The sequence below is a fragment of the Telopea speciosissima genome, chromosome 1 (genome assembly GCF_018873765.1).
Source record: "Telopea speciosissima isolate NSW1024214 ecotype Mountain lineage chromosome 1, Tspe_v1, whole genome shotgun sequence".
In the NCBI taxonomy this organism is placed as follows: Eukaryota; Viridiplantae; Streptophyta; class Magnoliopsida; order Proteales; family Proteaceae; genus Telopea; species Telopea speciosissima.
This window is the reverse complement of record NC_057916.1, coordinates 38,835,261-38,853,640: the sequence shown is the minus strand read 5'-3', so window position 1 is coordinate 38,853,640 and position 18,380 is coordinate 38,835,261. Positions and strand designations below refer to the sequence as shown.

The 18,380-nt window shown below is 38.1% G+C and overlaps 1 protein-coding gene across 1 annotated transcript; it reads right to left on the bottom strand.

Annotated features, from left to right (window-relative positions):
* Positions 1 to 712: 712 nt before the first annotated feature.
* LOC122649172 (signal peptidase complex subunit 3B-like) lies at positions 713 to 15,424 on the bottom strand. Its single transcript, XM_043842549.1, has 6 exons — positions 15,164 to 15,424; positions 15,026 to 15,073; positions 9,660 to 9,722; positions 4,117 to 4,170; positions 1,041 to 1,127; positions 713 to 907 (listed from the first exon to the last, which is right to left on the bottom strand). Exons 1-6 carry the CDS (start codon positions 15,287 to 15,289, stop codon positions 782 to 784), a joined length of 504 nt encoding a protein of 167 aa, XP_043698484.1. The 5' UTR covers positions 15,290 to 15,424; the 3' UTR covers positions 713 to 781.
* Positions 15,425 to 18,380: the final 2,956 nt, after the last annotated feature.

Sequence of the window (18,380 nt, the reverse complement as noted above, 5' to 3'; positions counted from 1 at the left end):
AAAGAAAGAGGACCTAACCTTCTCGTAGATGGTGTCAGTGAGAGCTTGATCTCCATTTGTACGTAAAATCTTCAATTTGAGTGGAAACAAGCATCCTTCAACGTAAAGGCACTACTTTGTTCAACCTTTTTTTTTTTTTTTTGGGTAGAACTTAGCTCAAACTCTAAACCAAGAAAAAAATTTAAAAAGAAATCCTTCCATCCGTAGTCAAAGCATACTAACACACAATGGTGGTCTACAAGAAGCTTGACGACAGCTCTATTATAACTCGGCCTTCTGCCATTCATTCCAATTTTATTTAACAAGAATTCCGATTTTAGAGTCAGCTTATTCTGAAGGGGGGAAATCCAATTTTTACTTTTTTTAAAAAAAAGAAAAGGAAAAGAGATCCATATTTTGCTTTCGTAAGTGTAAAAAAAACACAAAGGTTAATTCTTCAATACCAGCAATGCAGTCAACTGACCCCAATGTCACTTAAATAGAAAGATATAGGAGATAAAGGTTCAATCTATGATTTCCCTCCACCATGTCCTCACCCCATCATACAAAGGACCCGATCCAATAAGAAGCAAATCAGCCAATTCATGTGTAATAAACACAAAAGATTCTAGGACTCAGAATAGTAAGGTTTTTCATTTTCCTCACTTACCCTGACCTGAAAATTTCCCTGATCTTCATTTTCCTTTTCTTTTTTACTCTTTTTAAAGTTAACTAACCACTCTATATCCCTCATATAAGAAAAACAGATGAAGTCGCAGCAAAAACCACTCAAATACCCTTATTATCTGTATTCCTGTGGCAGACGGTATCCAGTCATAACTATTTTGTCAGCAAACATCTTCCCAGTCTTGGGCATGACATGCCAGTGCAGCGTCAAATTGAATTCTTTGCCCTTAAGATTGCTTCCCTACATGAGAGAGGAAAATATTAGTTTGTGCTCAGTGAAAAGAAAATGACTAGGTTGCTATAATGATAAAATTTCTGTCCATGCAGTATACAGTGGGAAGGATGAGAAGAGAAGTTCAGTGCAAGTGCCTTACCTGATCGGTGAAACGATATTTGTTTGTTGTGTGCATCCAGAATTTTGCATGCTCTTTGGATGGTATAATACCATCCCATAGTGAAACCTGGTCAATGAAAATATAAAAATTCAATAAAGGGATTTTCTTATTGATACCTCTCAAGGTGTCAAATAATTTGTAAACTTACTTTTTTGCGCTTTTAGTGTAACACAAATTGTTTTTTCTAACGAATGTAATAGTGTCATTTCACATGTGTACTCGCAAAATATGCATGAGAATGACACCTTTTGATAATGATATGTCACTTTCAATTTATTTTTGAAAACCCTTTTATGCCCCCTATCTTAAAGGATTTTTGGGAATAAGAAAAATCTGAACAAAAAAAGAATCACTCTTATCTGAAATCTATCGGTGTCAAATATCTATCCGTGTAATTAACATTGCTTACTGCAGTTGATGATTTAAATGACCGCATAACTTTCCCATTTTTGAAAGGTGCTATGTATTTGAACCTCCTACTTGTAAACTGTGTCGACTTGATGGGGGGGGGGGGGGGTTCATAAAAAAGCCTGTTTTATCTCTTGTAAAAGTATATAATCCGCAAAAAGTATCCACTCAACAGTGTATATATGTGCTAATCCAAAGACATTTGATTAAGGTGGTCATCATTACAGTTCAGATACCAGATCTGCACATCCTAATAATATGCTATAATGTTCATCAGTATCTTCACCAAATGCAATCAACCACAGACGAGAGACATGCTTTGTCTGCCAAAGCACAATCAAAACTCCCAAGTCAAAATCATCTGACAAGTGCTTGGAATATGCAAATCATCACTCATTAAGTCGAACCATTCAGCTAGCTCGCTCAGTTCTTTTCAATGTTCCTATAAATAAGCACTGATCTATTGCTTTTTCTGGCTCCACATGAAACAGTAGCAAACTCGCAATGCACCACAAAGCAACTTTGATGGTGCAACTAAAATTTCAAACGTAAGGAAGGTAAGACAAGGCAATGGTATACTGCCATGAAGGGCCTGAAGTCTCTTCAACTCATTACTTTACCACCAGAAGTAACATTTTTTTTTTCTTGGGTAAAAAGCAGTACAGCACTTACAGCAAGTTCCTTGCTTCTGAAGACCATAGTTGGATCATAATATTTGGTTGTAACAATGACAAACAACTAATGCTGGTTAAAAAGTAACAACCATAACTAAAGAGTCAACTGCCCCCCTACCCCACCCCCACCCAACCCCCCCCCCCCTGAGGTTTGCTGAAAAGATGATTTTACCCCCCAATTTTGGAAAATTCTGCGTACCCCCCTAAGGTTTACAAACGGTAACAAATAAACCCATTCCGTCAGTTTATGACTAACACTGTTAAAATCAAATGGTAAAGTGACAAAAATGCCCCTTCAAACAAAAAAAAAAAAAAAAACCTGCAACTCATCTTTCCCAAATCGATTTGGAGAAGATAAGTTGCAGGTATCCCTGTAGGGAACACCATGGAACCAATCCTCATTCACTCCCTTTCCCTCTTTGTGTTTCTAACTTTTTCTTTTAACTCTACGATCAGCTTTATTTCTGTTCAGAATCTACGGTTTGTTAATTGTTACCATCTTCAAAACTGCAGTTTAAGTTCAAAGAGTAATAACTAATGGGATTTTATGCTGCTTTGATTAGGTTAAAAAATTCCGGATTCGTGAGATGGAGTTGTCATTCACGCAAGGTCGCTGGAACTCCGAACGATGGGGTGGATTTGATACTGTATCGAGTGCAAATGCGAAACCTCCCGGAGTTGAGTTGTGGGCTGTCTTCGATGTCCCCAAGATCAAGTCGATTCAACCTGGAAAAATCTGACCCACACCTTCTCGGGTCTCTTCTGTGCTTCGATTAACTTCTATGTCCGCACAATTTCCTCCCCATCTCCTTCTTCTCCACCCGGGTTTCCTCTTCTTCTTCCTAATCTTCTTCTATTTTTTCTGCTCCACATTTCTTTGCACCACAGCCGACAATGGATTCCAGAGAGCTTGAAAAAAAATGATGGCAGCCAATGGATTCTGATTCTGTGTTGGGTTTGGAAAAATGGGAATAAAAGAAAAGCAATAGGGATCTGATGGTTATTGGGAGGGAAAATGGAAAAGGAAATCAAAGACATGATGGGATCAGAAATGATAAATTAGTTGAGGATGGGTGTGGTCATGGCTGGAATTCAGATTGGGGTTTTGTTTAGACAAGGACGTGGGTTAGATTAGAAGTGAAAAGAAATGGAGAGGAGAATCGGTGATGGTGGGATGAGGGTTTTTAGAATGAAAATGATAAAAAAATAAAGAGAAAAGAATAGGGATGAAAGGAGAAATAGGGGTTAGTGGAGATGATGGCGGTTTTAGCAGAGATGGGTTTTGAGAGAGGGTAGGTGATGGGGTTTCGGAAATGGAAGATGTATTTGCTTTTGGGCTTGGAATCATCTACTGCTTATGCTTCTCCACATTGGAGCTTTCGACCATTCTTGGGTACCCTTAGATATGGTGCTCTGCCACGGGAGGTTGTTTTTACCGAGAACCTAACTCCCTGGTTGAAGTTGCTCCCTTGTCGAGATAAAGCTGGGTTTGCTGTTCTAATGGACAGACCTTCTATCTAGAGCCTGCAACTCATCTTTCCCCAATCGATTTGGGGAAGATGAGTTGTAGGGTTTTTTTTTTTTTTTTTTTTTTGAAGGGGCATTTTTGTCACTTTATCTTTTGATTTTAACAGTGTTAGTCATAAACTGACAGAATGGGTTTATTTGTTACCGTTTGTAAACCTCAGGGGGGTACGCAGAATTTTCCAAAACTGGGGGGTAAAATCATCCTTTCATCAAACCTCAGGGGTGGTATGTGTAAATTACCCCAAAAAAAAAAAAACACCACACACATACACACACGCAGCAGAAAATAAGTTAATGAAAGCTACTGTAGAACTAATGGAACAAGAAGGAGAACCAAACTTCCATAGTTTTCAAACAAAGAACAAAGCAGGTCTGAGTTTGTTACAGTGGAAACTGGAATAATAGCATGCTACAGATAATATCCAGTAAGATGAAGCAAGGCTTACTTGATTCAGGGCATTCTGTGGGGTTTCATACTCAGCCGCTAAAAATACAAAAACCTGCAGTTATAGAGAAAACCAATCAGATTCTAGCTTAAATCTTTATTCAACTTCTCACCCCACATTAAGTGTTCAAAGTACATACAGCTGACCAGCAAAACAATGGGGTTTGGTTATCAATCCAATAATATGTATACAAGAAAATAATTAACCATTAAAGGATGTAATTTCAAGTATTATAGGCAAACACAGAAAAAGCAAGAATTAAGAAGAATCAAATGACAAACTTAATCCAAGAATCTGAAACAGTTTGAAAATCAACCACTGAGAAAAGGAACGCACACAAGGAACACAATTTACATGTAAAAATTGTCATGACAGACCATGGAAATTAGCAAGAAGATTTTCACTTTCTACTGCCAGTTTGTTCTTTTTTCAAAAAAGACAAGTCAGGCTTGTTGGTAGCAGATGGAGACAGAACAAGGGGATGAGCTAAAGCATGATTACATGGAGGTTCTCACTCAGATGACAAAATACACGAGAGGGAGGACAAAAAGAGGGCCATTACTGGTAACAGTAGGAAGAATGCTCTCAGAATTCTATGATCCTAAAGACACGTCTATTAGTAGGAATCCTAGGATAAGCTGTTTTAAGATATCAGTTTAATGATTTGGATGTCACTTCAACATCCTTCCCCAAATAAAACTTAGTGATCCCAAAAAGGGGGGATATGAACTGTAACAGTTAAACTCATAATTACAGAAACCCTACAACAAATTGAATACCAAGGAAGCTGGGTTGCATAGCCATCAGCAGATTGCTACTTGATCAACCTCATACAAATCTATGTTTATTTAGGGGTAATAAACACGCACTGAAAAACAAAGTGGAGAAAGTAATCACATCAACAACCAATGATATGAACAAACAGAATTACCCATCTTTCTGCAATTTTACCCAATTTTTTGGAAAAGCAAACTATGATGAAAGTCTAAGGGTGACGGACCCTTACCTTGCATGTTGAGAGAGAAATGAAATTTAAATTAAATTACAAGTTAACAATAATAAGGCACACATGTTCCCCCTTTGCCCAATAGCAGCAAAGGGTCTCAACAAAGAAGAACTAGTTTTTGGCAAAAATACTAACTCAAAATGATCACTGAAGACCCCAAAATCTCTGCAGCAAGGCATGTCAATAATGACCTGGAATAGTACTCTGCAAAGAGTTACTAGGACATGTCAAAATCAAGTGTTCTAGTGGTTTCAATTTTAACATGAGACTCCCCCAAAAATGTCAATGATGATTAAGTAATAATGCCAGAAGACATGTTAGTATTTGGGACTCCTTTTTTTTAAGGGGGGTGGAGGTAACAGCCAGGAGGCTCGAACTCGAGAACTCCTGGTGAGCATGGGCATGAAGCGCACTACAGCTCACCAACTGCGCTAGACAGCTGTTGTTAAATTTGGGACTCCTTTTTCAACTGTTAAATTTGGTTATATTTGAAAATTTCTCCTAGAAAAATTCCATTGAGTCAAACATCATCTGCTCTGTATTCCTCCTATCCAGCCCAAGCCTAATCAGTGAGAACATATCATTTCCATCGCCTCCTACTCATATTCCCACTTCAGGTATACATGCAATGCAACTGGGGCACGGGCAACATTGTCCTTCCGTCACTCTTCTACTTATGAGGTCATTCATGCCCCAAAATCATAAAATCTCCAACTCAATCCAAATACAACTACAACAGAACGTATAAGCACGTACATAGCTTAACATTAGAACATCAGAAAAAATGAGGAAAGATGGATCATACAGAGCAAGTACTTTTGAACATCCATGTAGAACAGCTGCTGCTGCTTGAAATTAGGGTGGGTTTGGCAACAAGGTTATCTTCAACTTTGTTGCAGGACAAAAAGGGCTAAAAATTCCCTGCCATCGATTCCGAGGTGATCTCTGTAACTTTCCAATTCTGAGGGTTACAGAGCTAGTAGTTCAGCGGAGATGGTGTCCAATCCTCCCCCCACGGTTTCTAGCATGTTAAAAAAACAGAGTTAATAGTTCGCTAGCCAACCAAACAACAATGGGTGACAGTCCAACATGTGGGTCCCTCATGTAAGCCAACTTTCCTTCATTCCACGGGAATCCAATATCTCCATAATTTATTTATTTTTTATGGGGGAAATGATGCAGGGCCAAATCTAAAAGAAAAAGGAATAAAGGATGCTACAATTCAGCAAATTTACAGTCTTTCATGTGTATTTTGATTAGATGATTAGATCCAAACAACAGTCCTTTAATGAGCCTTCTTTTGGGCAGCAATATGGCCTGCGGTTAGGCATCTTCATGGGATCCCATTGGCCCATCACCAAGAAAGCCATTCCTCTTATGAGACAGTCCATGCAGCTTTCCTAGGTCTCATATGGATTCTTAGAATCAAGCAAGTTACATAATTAGAAGTATGATAGATTTAGTAAAAAAGTTAAAATTTGATTTAGGGTACTTATTCCATTTAATAAAAGATTGTTGTTGGAAGCATTTTAACTTTAAAAAAAAACACCAGAGTCATTAAGATAAATTAAGGAAAATATCGAACTTCAAATCAGCCAGAATGTAAGAACATTATCTCAGCTTTACACATTATCGGCTGAGACCGATCCTGATACCGATCCGATCCAGCTGTACAGACGGGTAAAAATGTAAAAAAAATTAGTTTTTTTTTTATAAGAAAACAGGGACAAAAGTGTCATATTTGCCCGAGTTTGGGCGATCCCAATCTGTATCGGCCGATCCGATCCAATCCAGCCGATACTGAGATCACGACCATGATTGGGAGAGGGTTCTCTGAGCAAGCGGCATAGAGGAGCACACCAATGAGGTGCGACAAAACGGTTTCCTACATAGAAAGGCAGCAAGGTCATTCATATGAGGAAGAGAGAGATAGACACATAGGTGCTAGCATTCCCTGCCCCATCGGCTCGGAGAACCTTTTCCCTTAACTATTTTATTTGAACTTTGACTCCTCTTTCTTGGTCCATAGGAGCCACTGTTCAAGCCATCATCTTGCCCAACTCAGATCCAAACATAAAATTTTATTATTGCAAGTGAAGGATTTAGAAATCTGACCATGATAACGAGACACATCAACCACAACCTGCAACATTTAGCCATTACACCATTTATTGACCTAATACTACATTGTTTCTCTAGAATAATCTAATCATCTCTATCCTATACAAGAGGTTTAATCATGAATCTAGCACAAATTTCACGATCAATTAGCATAATTTCTAGTCTGAGAAGCTGGTCATTTGGAAGAACTTAAACAAGTAAATAAGGCTTGAGATCCTCTCCGATCACTGAACCCATATAGTGACAGAAACAAAGAGGGAAGGTGGAGGAGGTGTTTGCTCCCTCCCTTTTTTCTCACTGGACCTGAGGACCCGTGCCCAGGAAATAAAGTTTATGGTGGATGCTATGAACAAGGTAAGCCTAGGGACTAGAATGCTCTTAGTAGTTACAGGCTGAAGGAAAAGTAAATAAGGTAGTCCAATCGAGTAAAATTTGGAGCTTCAAATATTATCAAATAAAAACCAAATGAAGACAAGGGATACGGAACTTAAAACAAAAAAAAAGAAAGGAATCCAGACTTCTAATTATGAGAAATCCAAGACAAGAACATTGAATAAGAACTCGGTCTTAAAAGAACTAAGATTACTTTTAAAATTTCCTGAGTTATGACAATTTTTTAATGCAACCCACCCTGAAGGACTTTGAAATTGTATCAAAAGAAGAAGAAGCTCTTCCAACATATGCTTATTGATTTTCAAACCTTCTTCCTAGCACCACACGTCAACTCCATCTTCTTGAAGTTATACAAAATCAAATAAAAAATTACAATCATCCCTATATAATCAGAAACTGTGATTAAAATAAAATTGCAACCACACACATACACATCCACACGTGCACACACACACACATACACATGCACACGCACACGCGCACACACACACACACAATATTTAGAATATATATATATAACTCTAATTATTATGTGCGCGCACGGACACGCACACACACACAGATCCCTGTCAGCACACATGACATCATCACCCCACCAAAAAGATATTAGATTCGTGAAGTCTTGATGCTAGCAGATCAACAAAACCTTCGGGTAGTGGGCCAAAAAGCTACGAATCATAGGGTAAAAAGCAAGGGATTTAAAATAGATCATAATACAGTGAAGGAACTACATCTGACTTCTGAATGTAAATAACAAGGAAATAAACCCAGAAACTGAATTGAAATGCACAGAAATAACAAAGAACAAAGAGAGAGAGAGAGATATGCCATCAAACCATAAGATAAGAGGTCCATTCTCTTCTCCACAATTCCATGAAACCAATCCCATTAATCCCTAGATTTGTATGGGGATACACCCAATTTGTAAAGACTAATAATTTGACTCACTATAGAACTCCTAAACCAACAAAACAAGTGCCCCTCTGAGTTACCTAAATAGACTCCCATCGGAAAACTTAATAAAGAAGTATATCTAACTAAACAACCAGCTGATCCCGTCAATTAAAACTCCTAAAATGAAACAAAATAAAGTTCGGCACCCCCCTTAGACTAGATACTTGGATTTGAGCCCATTGCGACGCAACATGTAGAAATGATAGCCTACAACCAAAATCAAAATATAGGCCTTTGTGTAAATCAAAGATCCTTTGCTGGCCCTGCTCCTACATAAGGTCTAGAGCTCATTCTATAGATAACTGAAAATCCTTTTCAAGGGACACTAAAATGAATCCAGAAGGTGAAGTTGGACACCTAATAAATAGCACAAGCAACAGTGACAGATCAGCAACTTTTAGTTCTCTTCAAGTAATACTCATTGAAACAAAGGGCTTCCAGACCAACTTACAAAACTAAACAACATCAGAAAAAGATTAAACTTGAGGAGAACATAACAACCAAAGTACTTCCTTAGCAACTACTGAAACTAGAAAAACCAAGGATAGGGATCTTTCTCTTGCTTGCCTGTTGGTAATTAGGCCTACTCAGTTTGGTCTGTGTCAAGTATATACAGAGGAACGCATAGGAATGACAATAAATGGGGGTTTAGAATTCCTTTAGTAAATCCAAATGATGATCTATCCTCCATGCAGCTGTGCGTCTGACTCAAACTTGCATTGAAGTAGGACCTACTCCTAACAAGGAAATCAACAAAGCAAACACAGAATAATTGGTAACTTTATCCGTTCAATCGACCATATTTTCTGTGGGAGCTCCTGGAAAAGATTTATATACGATTACATGTTTCTCATAGTACCCGATAATTTTCATCATTCAGCAGGATAAGTTATTCACCAAGGAAATCTCCCAAGTATTACCAGTTGAACAGGGGTTCACAACCCTCTACACATGGGCCAATGTGCGGGAATGTGGGACAGTACAGCATCCTAAGCAAAGATGTCTAAACAAACAAATAGAAAGACATCAACAAACCACAAGCTCACAAATATTTTTTATTTAAGGATACCTGTTTTGTGTTCCATGTAAACATTGATTGTAAATTAGCAGATATGTTCAATGTCAAGCTGACCTGCATAAAAAAAAATTAAACATGTAATTTTGAATTGGACTTGAAGCAGCTGCACACATAAAAATTTTCAAAGATAAACCAGTTAAAATTAACACATTGTATCTCGAGTAATATTTTAAAGCCCATAATCAGGTACCATCAAACCACAATTGTAGTCTATCATGTTAATTTTGTTCATTAAAGCCAGATTTGGTCGTTCGGTTTGCACAATAATTTGTTACATACTTACATGTACAAGATGAGGAGGTAGTTACGTGGTGGACTGAATATAGTTATTTCTTAATGGATGTAGTTATGTACTTGTTTAAAGTAGCAATCTTATTTGCAGTGGGGTTTAGTTATATAGGAGTTATGTAAACGTGGAAGGGTAGTAGTTGTGTAACCTCCGGTAACTAAGCCTATTTATAGGAAGATAATAAGAGAATCTGGGGATTTTTGATTGATTTGATCCTAAAACAAACTCTTGGAATTCTCTTTGCGTTGTGAGGCTGTTCCCTCAATAGAACCAAACTCTTGTCTTAATTTATTCTCTCCCTTTTCTCTTATCCCACGTAAGAACCTTCTCTCCCATCTCTCTTATTCCAAGATATGTAACAGGTACATATCAAGTGGTATCAAAGTTAGACATGGTGGAGGAGGCAAAGGCTTAGTAGGTTGGAGGCAAAGGTGGCATCCCTTGTCATCGGGCAGGAGAAACTATGGGCAATGTTCGCCCGCCTTGAGCAGTTGGTAGCCGGTGGCAATGATCGAAATGAGTATATTCAGGCCGGGTACTCCATTTCGGTGCTATCCATCCAAAATGGACAAGCTTGAAATTCCCCATTTCAATGGTAACAATGGTGAACCAGTCGTTCCTGATGTTGTACCTGACAATTTCAAGGACAAACATTCAGTTCAAAATTACATGTTCGCTTCCTTGATGGTCCATCTTTCAAGGTGACTCCGAGAATTAAAGACCTTGTTCCTTGATTTTAATGGTAGAGTCACCATTGATCTTTCACCACATGACTAGTTCCAGTACGATACTTGGGAAAAGATCCTTCGATCAATTGGCTCGACTTTCCCATATGATCCAGGCCCTAATAGTAACAATCCTCAGCATATTGGGGTTGTGATGTTGAAGCCCCCTTCATTCCAACATTCAGAAACTGGCAGCGAAGTTTCAATTCAGTAGGGTTTTGACATAATAAGCTTCTAACAACGGAGGCCACTTTTGTTTGTCCTTGAGGACAAGGACAATTTCAAGGGGGAAGGAATGTAACATGTACAAGATGGGGAGGTAGTTACGTGGTGGACTAAATATAGTAATTTCTTAATGGATATAGTTATTTAGTTGTTTAAAGTAGGTAGAAGTCTTATTTGTAGTGGGTTGTAGTTACATAGGAGTTATGTAAACGTGGAGGGATAGTAGTTGTGGTGGGGGTAGGTAGTATGAACCCTAGGTTCAGGCTAAACACCTCCTGGACAGGATCGCAAGAAAACCCAAGTCAGAAAGTCAACCAAAAGTCAACCTTCTCAGATAAAGGTCAAACATTGACAATCAATCACAAATAATTATAATATAGATCCCTCAGAATATAGGAATGATCCAACTGTCAGATTAAAAGTAATTGAAGAAAGTTCAAATCTGAAATTGAATTCCAGCAAGTAGAAGATTTTAAATTAAACAATATCAGGAACTCAGATCAAGGAGAAATTCAAGTTGCGTTTCACTTTTTGACTCTTAGGAGGTTTAATCAATTCCCAAATTATAAATCAAACCTACGGGCTGGATTAAAAGTAATTTGAAAAACTCAAGTCTAAACTATGAACTAACACAGATTTGAGGGGAAAAGCAATAGCAGCAAATCAGAAACTCAGGTCCCTCCCAAACTCTGGTCAAAGGACAGTCCTAGGGTGGCCTTGAATGCCTCAAAGTCTTACCACAAACTTATGGGTAAATCAGTTTCAGGTGATTAAAGAAATCAGACTGCAAATAGGGGTAAACCAGGGGTTCCACAGGTAGTAATTCAAGGTTCTAATAAAGCAGATCAGCAAGAACAGATTAAAGGAATATAGTAATAGACTGAAGGATGGATGATTCAACTTAAAACTTAAGAACAGTAATGCCAATCGATTGGGAACCAAATCAGTACCTTGTAGCAGCAAAACATAGTATAAGAGATATAAGAAAGATAAAAATGGCTTCCCACCAACTTGATCAGAATCCCACTGTCCAAGGCTTCACACCCATGACTGAATCGCACAACTCCATTGCAGAAAACTCAACTTTATTAATCTTCAATCGTCAATGAGCCAATGGCTCTTCCAAGCTTTATATAGCTGTCAAGGCGTCGCCTAAGTGTCCAGGCGGATTTTTTTGGCATTTGGCTTTGGGTTCTAGGCAACTGTTGCCTTAGTGGTATCAAATTAAGTTTGGCCCTTATTTATGCCAAATATCATTTAAATAAACTTAAGATATTATTCATAAATAAGCAAATATCCCCTATTTGAATCCAATAAAAATAGTTAAAAAATTAAATTCCAAAAGGATAAAAAGTTAACCCCCCATTTCAAGAACAAAAACTGGATTTTAGGCGGTAGGTAAAATTTTCAACTTTCTAATGTCGGAGTTTTTCTCAAATCTAAAACTTCCATAAATCTTAATATGGTAAAACATTGCTAAAAACCAAAAAAGCAGTAAAATATTCATTTGTTTTGATATCTAAAAAAATATTTTCATTCAGAGCGATTTTTACAACATTCACGCTTACCAAATAAGGTTTGAACGGAACATAACTCCTTTAATATAAATCAGATTTAAGCAATCTTGGATTTGTTGAAAAGTTGGTTTTATGCTCTACCTAATACAAAAAGTCTCATGTAAACATAAAATCATTTGACCAGTCAACATCTTAGAGAACAAGAACATTTCTCTAAATTGACAGTAGTTTAATTACTTATAGACAAGATCATATTTTCTAAGAATAGTATATACCAAATGTGAAACTAGGTATACCAACTACCAAGACAATGACCAATTCCAAGAATAGTTCTATGTTGATTTTTGATGACTTGATGTGGCTTAATATTGATTTTTGATGACTTGATGTGACTTATATGTTGATTTTTGATGACTTGAAGGGCATAATTCTGATTTTTGATGATATAAGGTATATATTGTAGAATACTAAATAATGTTAGAAAAGAGGGGAAATAAAAAATAACACTTGGGCACCTTGTTGCCTAAGTGCTTAGGCACCCCTCCACCGCCTTGGGTTGCCTTGCCGCCTTGATAATTATGCTCTATATAGAAAGCTAAATCAAAATCCTAATTTACTAGGAAATCAACTCCTATTGCTAATAACATAAAGAAGCATGATAAGAAATGAAATTCTTCTAACTAAGCCTAATTCCGTGTGCCTACTTTCTACCCATATTTTAGGCCCATTAAAGTGGCCCATTACATTGAAAACACATGGGATCAAAGGTCCAACACATACATAACCTAACCCAAAGCTTATTTCCACTAAAATAAGCCCTTTATGTGACTTATCTGCATCAAGCTGTGTAACCTCTGGTAACTAAACCTATTTATGGGAAGATAATAAGAGAATCTAGGGACTTTTGTTTGTGTTTGATCCTAAAACAAAGTATTGGAATTCTCTTAGAGTTGTGAGGCGGTTCCCTCAATAGAACCAACCTCTTGTCTTAATTTCTTCTCTCCCTTTTCTCTTATCCCATGTAAGCACCTTCTCTCCCATCTCTCTTATTCCAAGATATGTAACAGGTACATATCATAATTCCATAAGTGATCATATGATGTTACCCTAGCTTGTTCTATGTGCCTCTGCAATAGTACCAATGATCAGAAAATAATCCACAGTAGCATCACCGAATTATGTCAAATGGAGATGGTTTGTACCCTTATCAACTACACAGATAGAGAAGCCTATTAAAAACTCCATGTTAAAGATGTGACTGTGAGATAATCATGCAGTTGGTGGTCCCAAATCCTCATAAAAGAAAATTGGTCTTTTTTTTACTCCACCCTCTTCTTCATAGAATTCCTACCTTCAGACGCAAAATAAGGTTAAGTGAAAAATATTTCCAAATGGCCTAACAAGCGCAGCTATATGCTATCAATTGATGAACGATTCTATTTTACTTATTGCTGTTTCCATAAGTGCTGGAGTCAACCGTAATGCAGCACATGTTGGTTATCACTTATGTACTTAATTTTTTTTAAGAGAAATAACTTGGAAAGCAAATGCAATGGTCCATCAATCTCTACGAATGTAGACAATGCTAAAATCTTGTGGAGGGTTGTTGTTGGGGGGAAAATATAGCGTGGAGGGTTATGTCTGGGACCAAGGGTTGTGTCACTTCCTTTTATGGGTTGGTTGTATGGATTATGAAAGGGAATCATGGAGGTTAAGGGAGAAATATGTCTCTAATGTTAAGTCAGTAGTGGGAGGTGAGGAGAGGGTTAGAATGGTGGAGGACTATTGGAGTGTTAGGGGTTGCCTTTGTGGCATATGTCATATTTTGAATCAACTTATTGAGAAAAGAGGCTTGCCAATGAATTTTTCTTTTAGGAGGGAGGGGGATAGGGTGCTGTAGAGTGTGGCTTTTAATTGAAGAAGGTTGACTGATACTCTAATAAGGGATTTTGTATGGTTGGTTTGGGTTGGTTGGGATTGATCTGGTTGTTTGATGGGGGTATTTGTTGATTGTTGTGAAGGGGTATGATTGAAATGTGGGGATATCTTTCAGAGGAGGGAGGTGGTTTTGGTTGAGTTTTGATGGACTTCGATTGTAATTGGTTTGGTTGCTTCTTTGACAACCTTGTTGATGACTTTTTTTCTCGCTGCTTCTCATCCAAAAAGGAACCAGTTATTACGAAATATAATAATCAACAGTTATAATAATCACCACCAAAGAACTCACAAGACTCTAAATTCAATTCTACCCTGTGGATCAGCATCCATTTTCATCTGAAACTCAGCAAGCTGCGAATTTGCAGAGCCCAACTAGCTGAAAACTATTCCTAAGAGTTAACTATTCCCTTAAAACCAGAAAAATATTAAACCCATTTACCCTCGTATCATGAAATAGGTACTAAAACAAGACTTTGAACGAATCTAAAGCTTAATAGTGACGCTCTCAAACGTGACTTTGCACGAATCTAAAGCATAATGGTTATATTTCAAGGTAAACCCTAGGCATGATTAATACTCTCGAGAATTTCTAAAGCCTAAGAAGTCTGTTCATTTAAAAAGGAAAGAGAAAACAAGAGAAAGAAGGAGCAGGGGAAGAATTACCTCGTCGTTACCGTTTGGCTGCTTCTGAAACCAATTAATGTTGAGTACCTGTAAACATCAATATGTTTTATTTCAATAAGACCGGGGATGCAGATCTGAGTTGGGTGGACAGAAGAGAAAGGGGGGTTAAGTGTAAACCTGGACTTGGGCTGTGGGAGACGAAACGTTGAGATTGTCAGAGAGAGAGGCCATTGCGCAAATCATTGCCAGTATCGTCACTGCAAAAGTTAGCACGGCGTTCGCTCGGTAACCGAATGAATGCATTCTGTCTTTTTCTCTCTCTCTCTCTCTCTTTCTGCGTTCGTCCCTCGCCTGGTTTCTCGCCGGAAGACAGAAACGTGAATTCGGCTTCGGTTTGGGAAGTCGACCAGTCGATCTTCCTATGGAGTATGGACTTCAGACAGACAAAGAAAGTTAAAATGAGTTTACATTTCTTTATTATTAATTTCTCCCCTCCGTTACACTTGCGCAATTACTGTTGGGGACGATCGCAGATTTTCATTCTCGGTGGATTGAGAAAAGTTCTCTGTGGAGGATTGTATCCCCGACGCCTAGACACAGAGGAGGAAATGACTATCCCACCCCCATGATGTTGCAACCACACTCCCCACAAAGAATTCTTGCCCAAATTTTTGGGTGAGGTTTGTCTGCAAGTTACTCTACACACCAATCGATATCATCTACGGCGCACTGCCTAGAGCGGCTGTCCGGTGCAGACAGTGTCGCGTATGAAATGATCGCCTTATCCCCTACCCAGCGTCTTGCTCGAGCGGGGGTAAGGCGATCATTGCGCGTGTGATACAGTCTATGCCGCACAGGCCGCTCCGGGCAACGCACCGTAGAAGATCAGGGTCCCTCTACACACTCTCACATTAGCTTTTTAAATTTTTTTTTTTTTATTAAAAATTAATAAAATAATGCATGTGAGAAGGCTTAGGGTCTTTTTGGTATCATTTTTCATTTTGTTTATAGTCTATTTAAATAAAATCATTAATAAAAAGCTATTTTATTAAAACAATGAAAACTGTTTGGCTACTATTCGACAAAATAGATAATAGAATGAGAAATCGTTTGGAACGTTGTTATGTATAAATAATTTTAAGTGGTAGGTGAAGAAATTCCCCCATCATCCATCTTCTTTTCCAAATCAACACAAAACCATAAGATGAAGAAATTTCCTCAAATCAACACAAAGCCGATAGGTGAATATCTTCTTCTTCTTCAAAATGCCCTAAACCAGATATCGAACCTGTCGAATTTACCTTCTGGAGTAGCTTCACCGGCTTGTCGCCGGACGCCGCTTTCGTGTCTGAGTTTGATTGGATAACTTGATGGTCGTGAACAGGCTCTTCAACCTGTGCCGATTGCTCCATTGTTTGATAGGTCAACGATTCCGATGGCTGTACGGAGGTAGTGATGCACGAAAATGGGTTCAACTCTTCGGATTTTTTTTTTTTCATTCCAATATCAGATGGCCCAGATTTTAGTGCTTCATCTAAGTAGCAGTAAAAATAGCACAAGAGAAAATAAAAAGGATGTCTTAATTTGATTTTCTATCTCTGAAACACGTCTTTGCAAATTGCTGAGGCAGCAAACACGGAAGTATTTGCCACAAGTAGCACCCAGATCTACGTTGTTTCCATTAAAGTGATGGACTCCAACTTTCAATGGCGGCCAACTCTTCGGATCTGTAGCGGTAGAGATTGAAGGATTTGAGTCGTTCCAGAACGGAAGGGGCTCGGGTGAGGTGGGGTTACTTCCCTTCTTTGGCTTGATTTTTTAGGGTACCCAACCTTAACATGAGGGCGATGGTGCCGATCACAAGGTTCAATAGAACGAAAAGCACAGTAAACCAACTATACACCATAGTCAAGATCGAAGAAGGAGGAGAAAGGGGTTTTTCTAAAATCTATTTCAAATGTCCATTTTTCCCTCAATACCATAGTCTTATGAGCACGTGCTCGTTAAAGAGCAAAAACAAAGAAGGAATAACAGATTTTGACCATAATCCATAATAGACTTTTGAGTCTATTATCATTTTGGGTTGTTTTCATTTATTTTAAATAAAAACAAATTTCAAAAGTGATACCAAATGCATGAAAAAAAATGAAAATGAAAAATGATGCCAAGGGCCTTTTTGGTATCATTTTTCATTTTCTTGGTATCATTTTTCATTTTTATTTTAGTCTAGTTTAAAAAGAAAAATCATTACTAAAAACCATTTTGATCAAAAGAGAAATTTTTTTTTTTTAAATAAAAATTGTTTATTAACTACTAAACAAAATAGATTGCAAGAATGAAAAATAAGTTTGGTAACTACCTATGTGTATGCCTTAGGCTGAGAGCCTTTTTTCCCAATTTCTTTTTGGGAGAAAGAATGCTACCCGGTTGTGCGCCTTGCGTGGGGACCATGCCTAGACATAGAAACCGCCTTGGGTGCCTGAAAATAACTGCCTTGCCCCATGTAAAGGCAAAAATTCCAAGTGCACAAGGCGGTTTCTATGTCTAGGCGTGGTCTCCACGCAAGATGCATGACTAGGTAGTGTTCTAGTCCCCTTTTTTTAGTTGTTACCCTAGGCTACCAATAAGCTAGGAGAAGTCTCAGAAGGTCATAAGATCGACTCTCCTGGTGGTTGTTTCAAGACAAACCTTACTGTCTTTGGGGTACAGTCGTAGTTTTAGTGCATTGTACCATAGCAGGTATCGACCGGTTTGGAAACCAATATCATATTCGATAGATATCGTTCTGTATCGATACTATGGGATAGTGTTAACTTTAAAAGTGCTGATATTATACCCTTTTTTGATTGTTTTACTCTTAGTGCTGATATTATACCCTTTTTTGATTGTTTTACTCTTTGTTTACACCGTATCACCGATCCAGTATTGGTGTCGGTCGATCCAATACCAATTCCTAAAGCTATGAGTACAATTTACCCTTTTTTGATTGTTTTACTCTTTGTTTACACCGTATCACCGATCCAGTATTGGTGTCGGTCGATCCAATACCAATTCCTAAAGCTATGAGTACAATTTAACACGACACACACATGGGGTGGCTATTCTGACGTGGGAGCACCATTCATTTACATGTGTAACTAAATTTGTTGCAAATGTGGGAGATTATGACCCAATAAGCTTTCAGTAATTAGCGCCAAAGAGGTTGTAAAAGTGGTGCAGCCATGGCGTATGGGTTTGGGCTTGTTCGTTATGGTGTATGGGACGCAGCCTAAACAAAGAAGAGATAAATTGGATTGTTTGTATAATTGTAAGACCTCATTGGTTAAAATCTTAAATAAAGTGGGAAAACCCCACAAATACTTCAAAGTCCACCCAAAACCTTAAGGGCCCGTTT

Coding starts and splice junctions, on each gene's coding strand:
- LOC122649172 (XM_043842549.1), bottom strand. CDS start 15,289: ATGCATTCATTCGGTTACCGAGCGAACGCCGTGCTAACTTTTGCAGTG. Junction 15,074..15,163: donor CTCCCACAGCCCAAGTCCAG/GTTTACACTTAA, acceptor TGATGTTTACAG/GTACTCAACATTAATTGGTT. Junction 4,171..9,659: donor TTACATGGAACACAAAACAG/GTATCCTTAAAT, acceptor CTATAACTGCAG/GTTTTTGTATTTTTAGCGGC.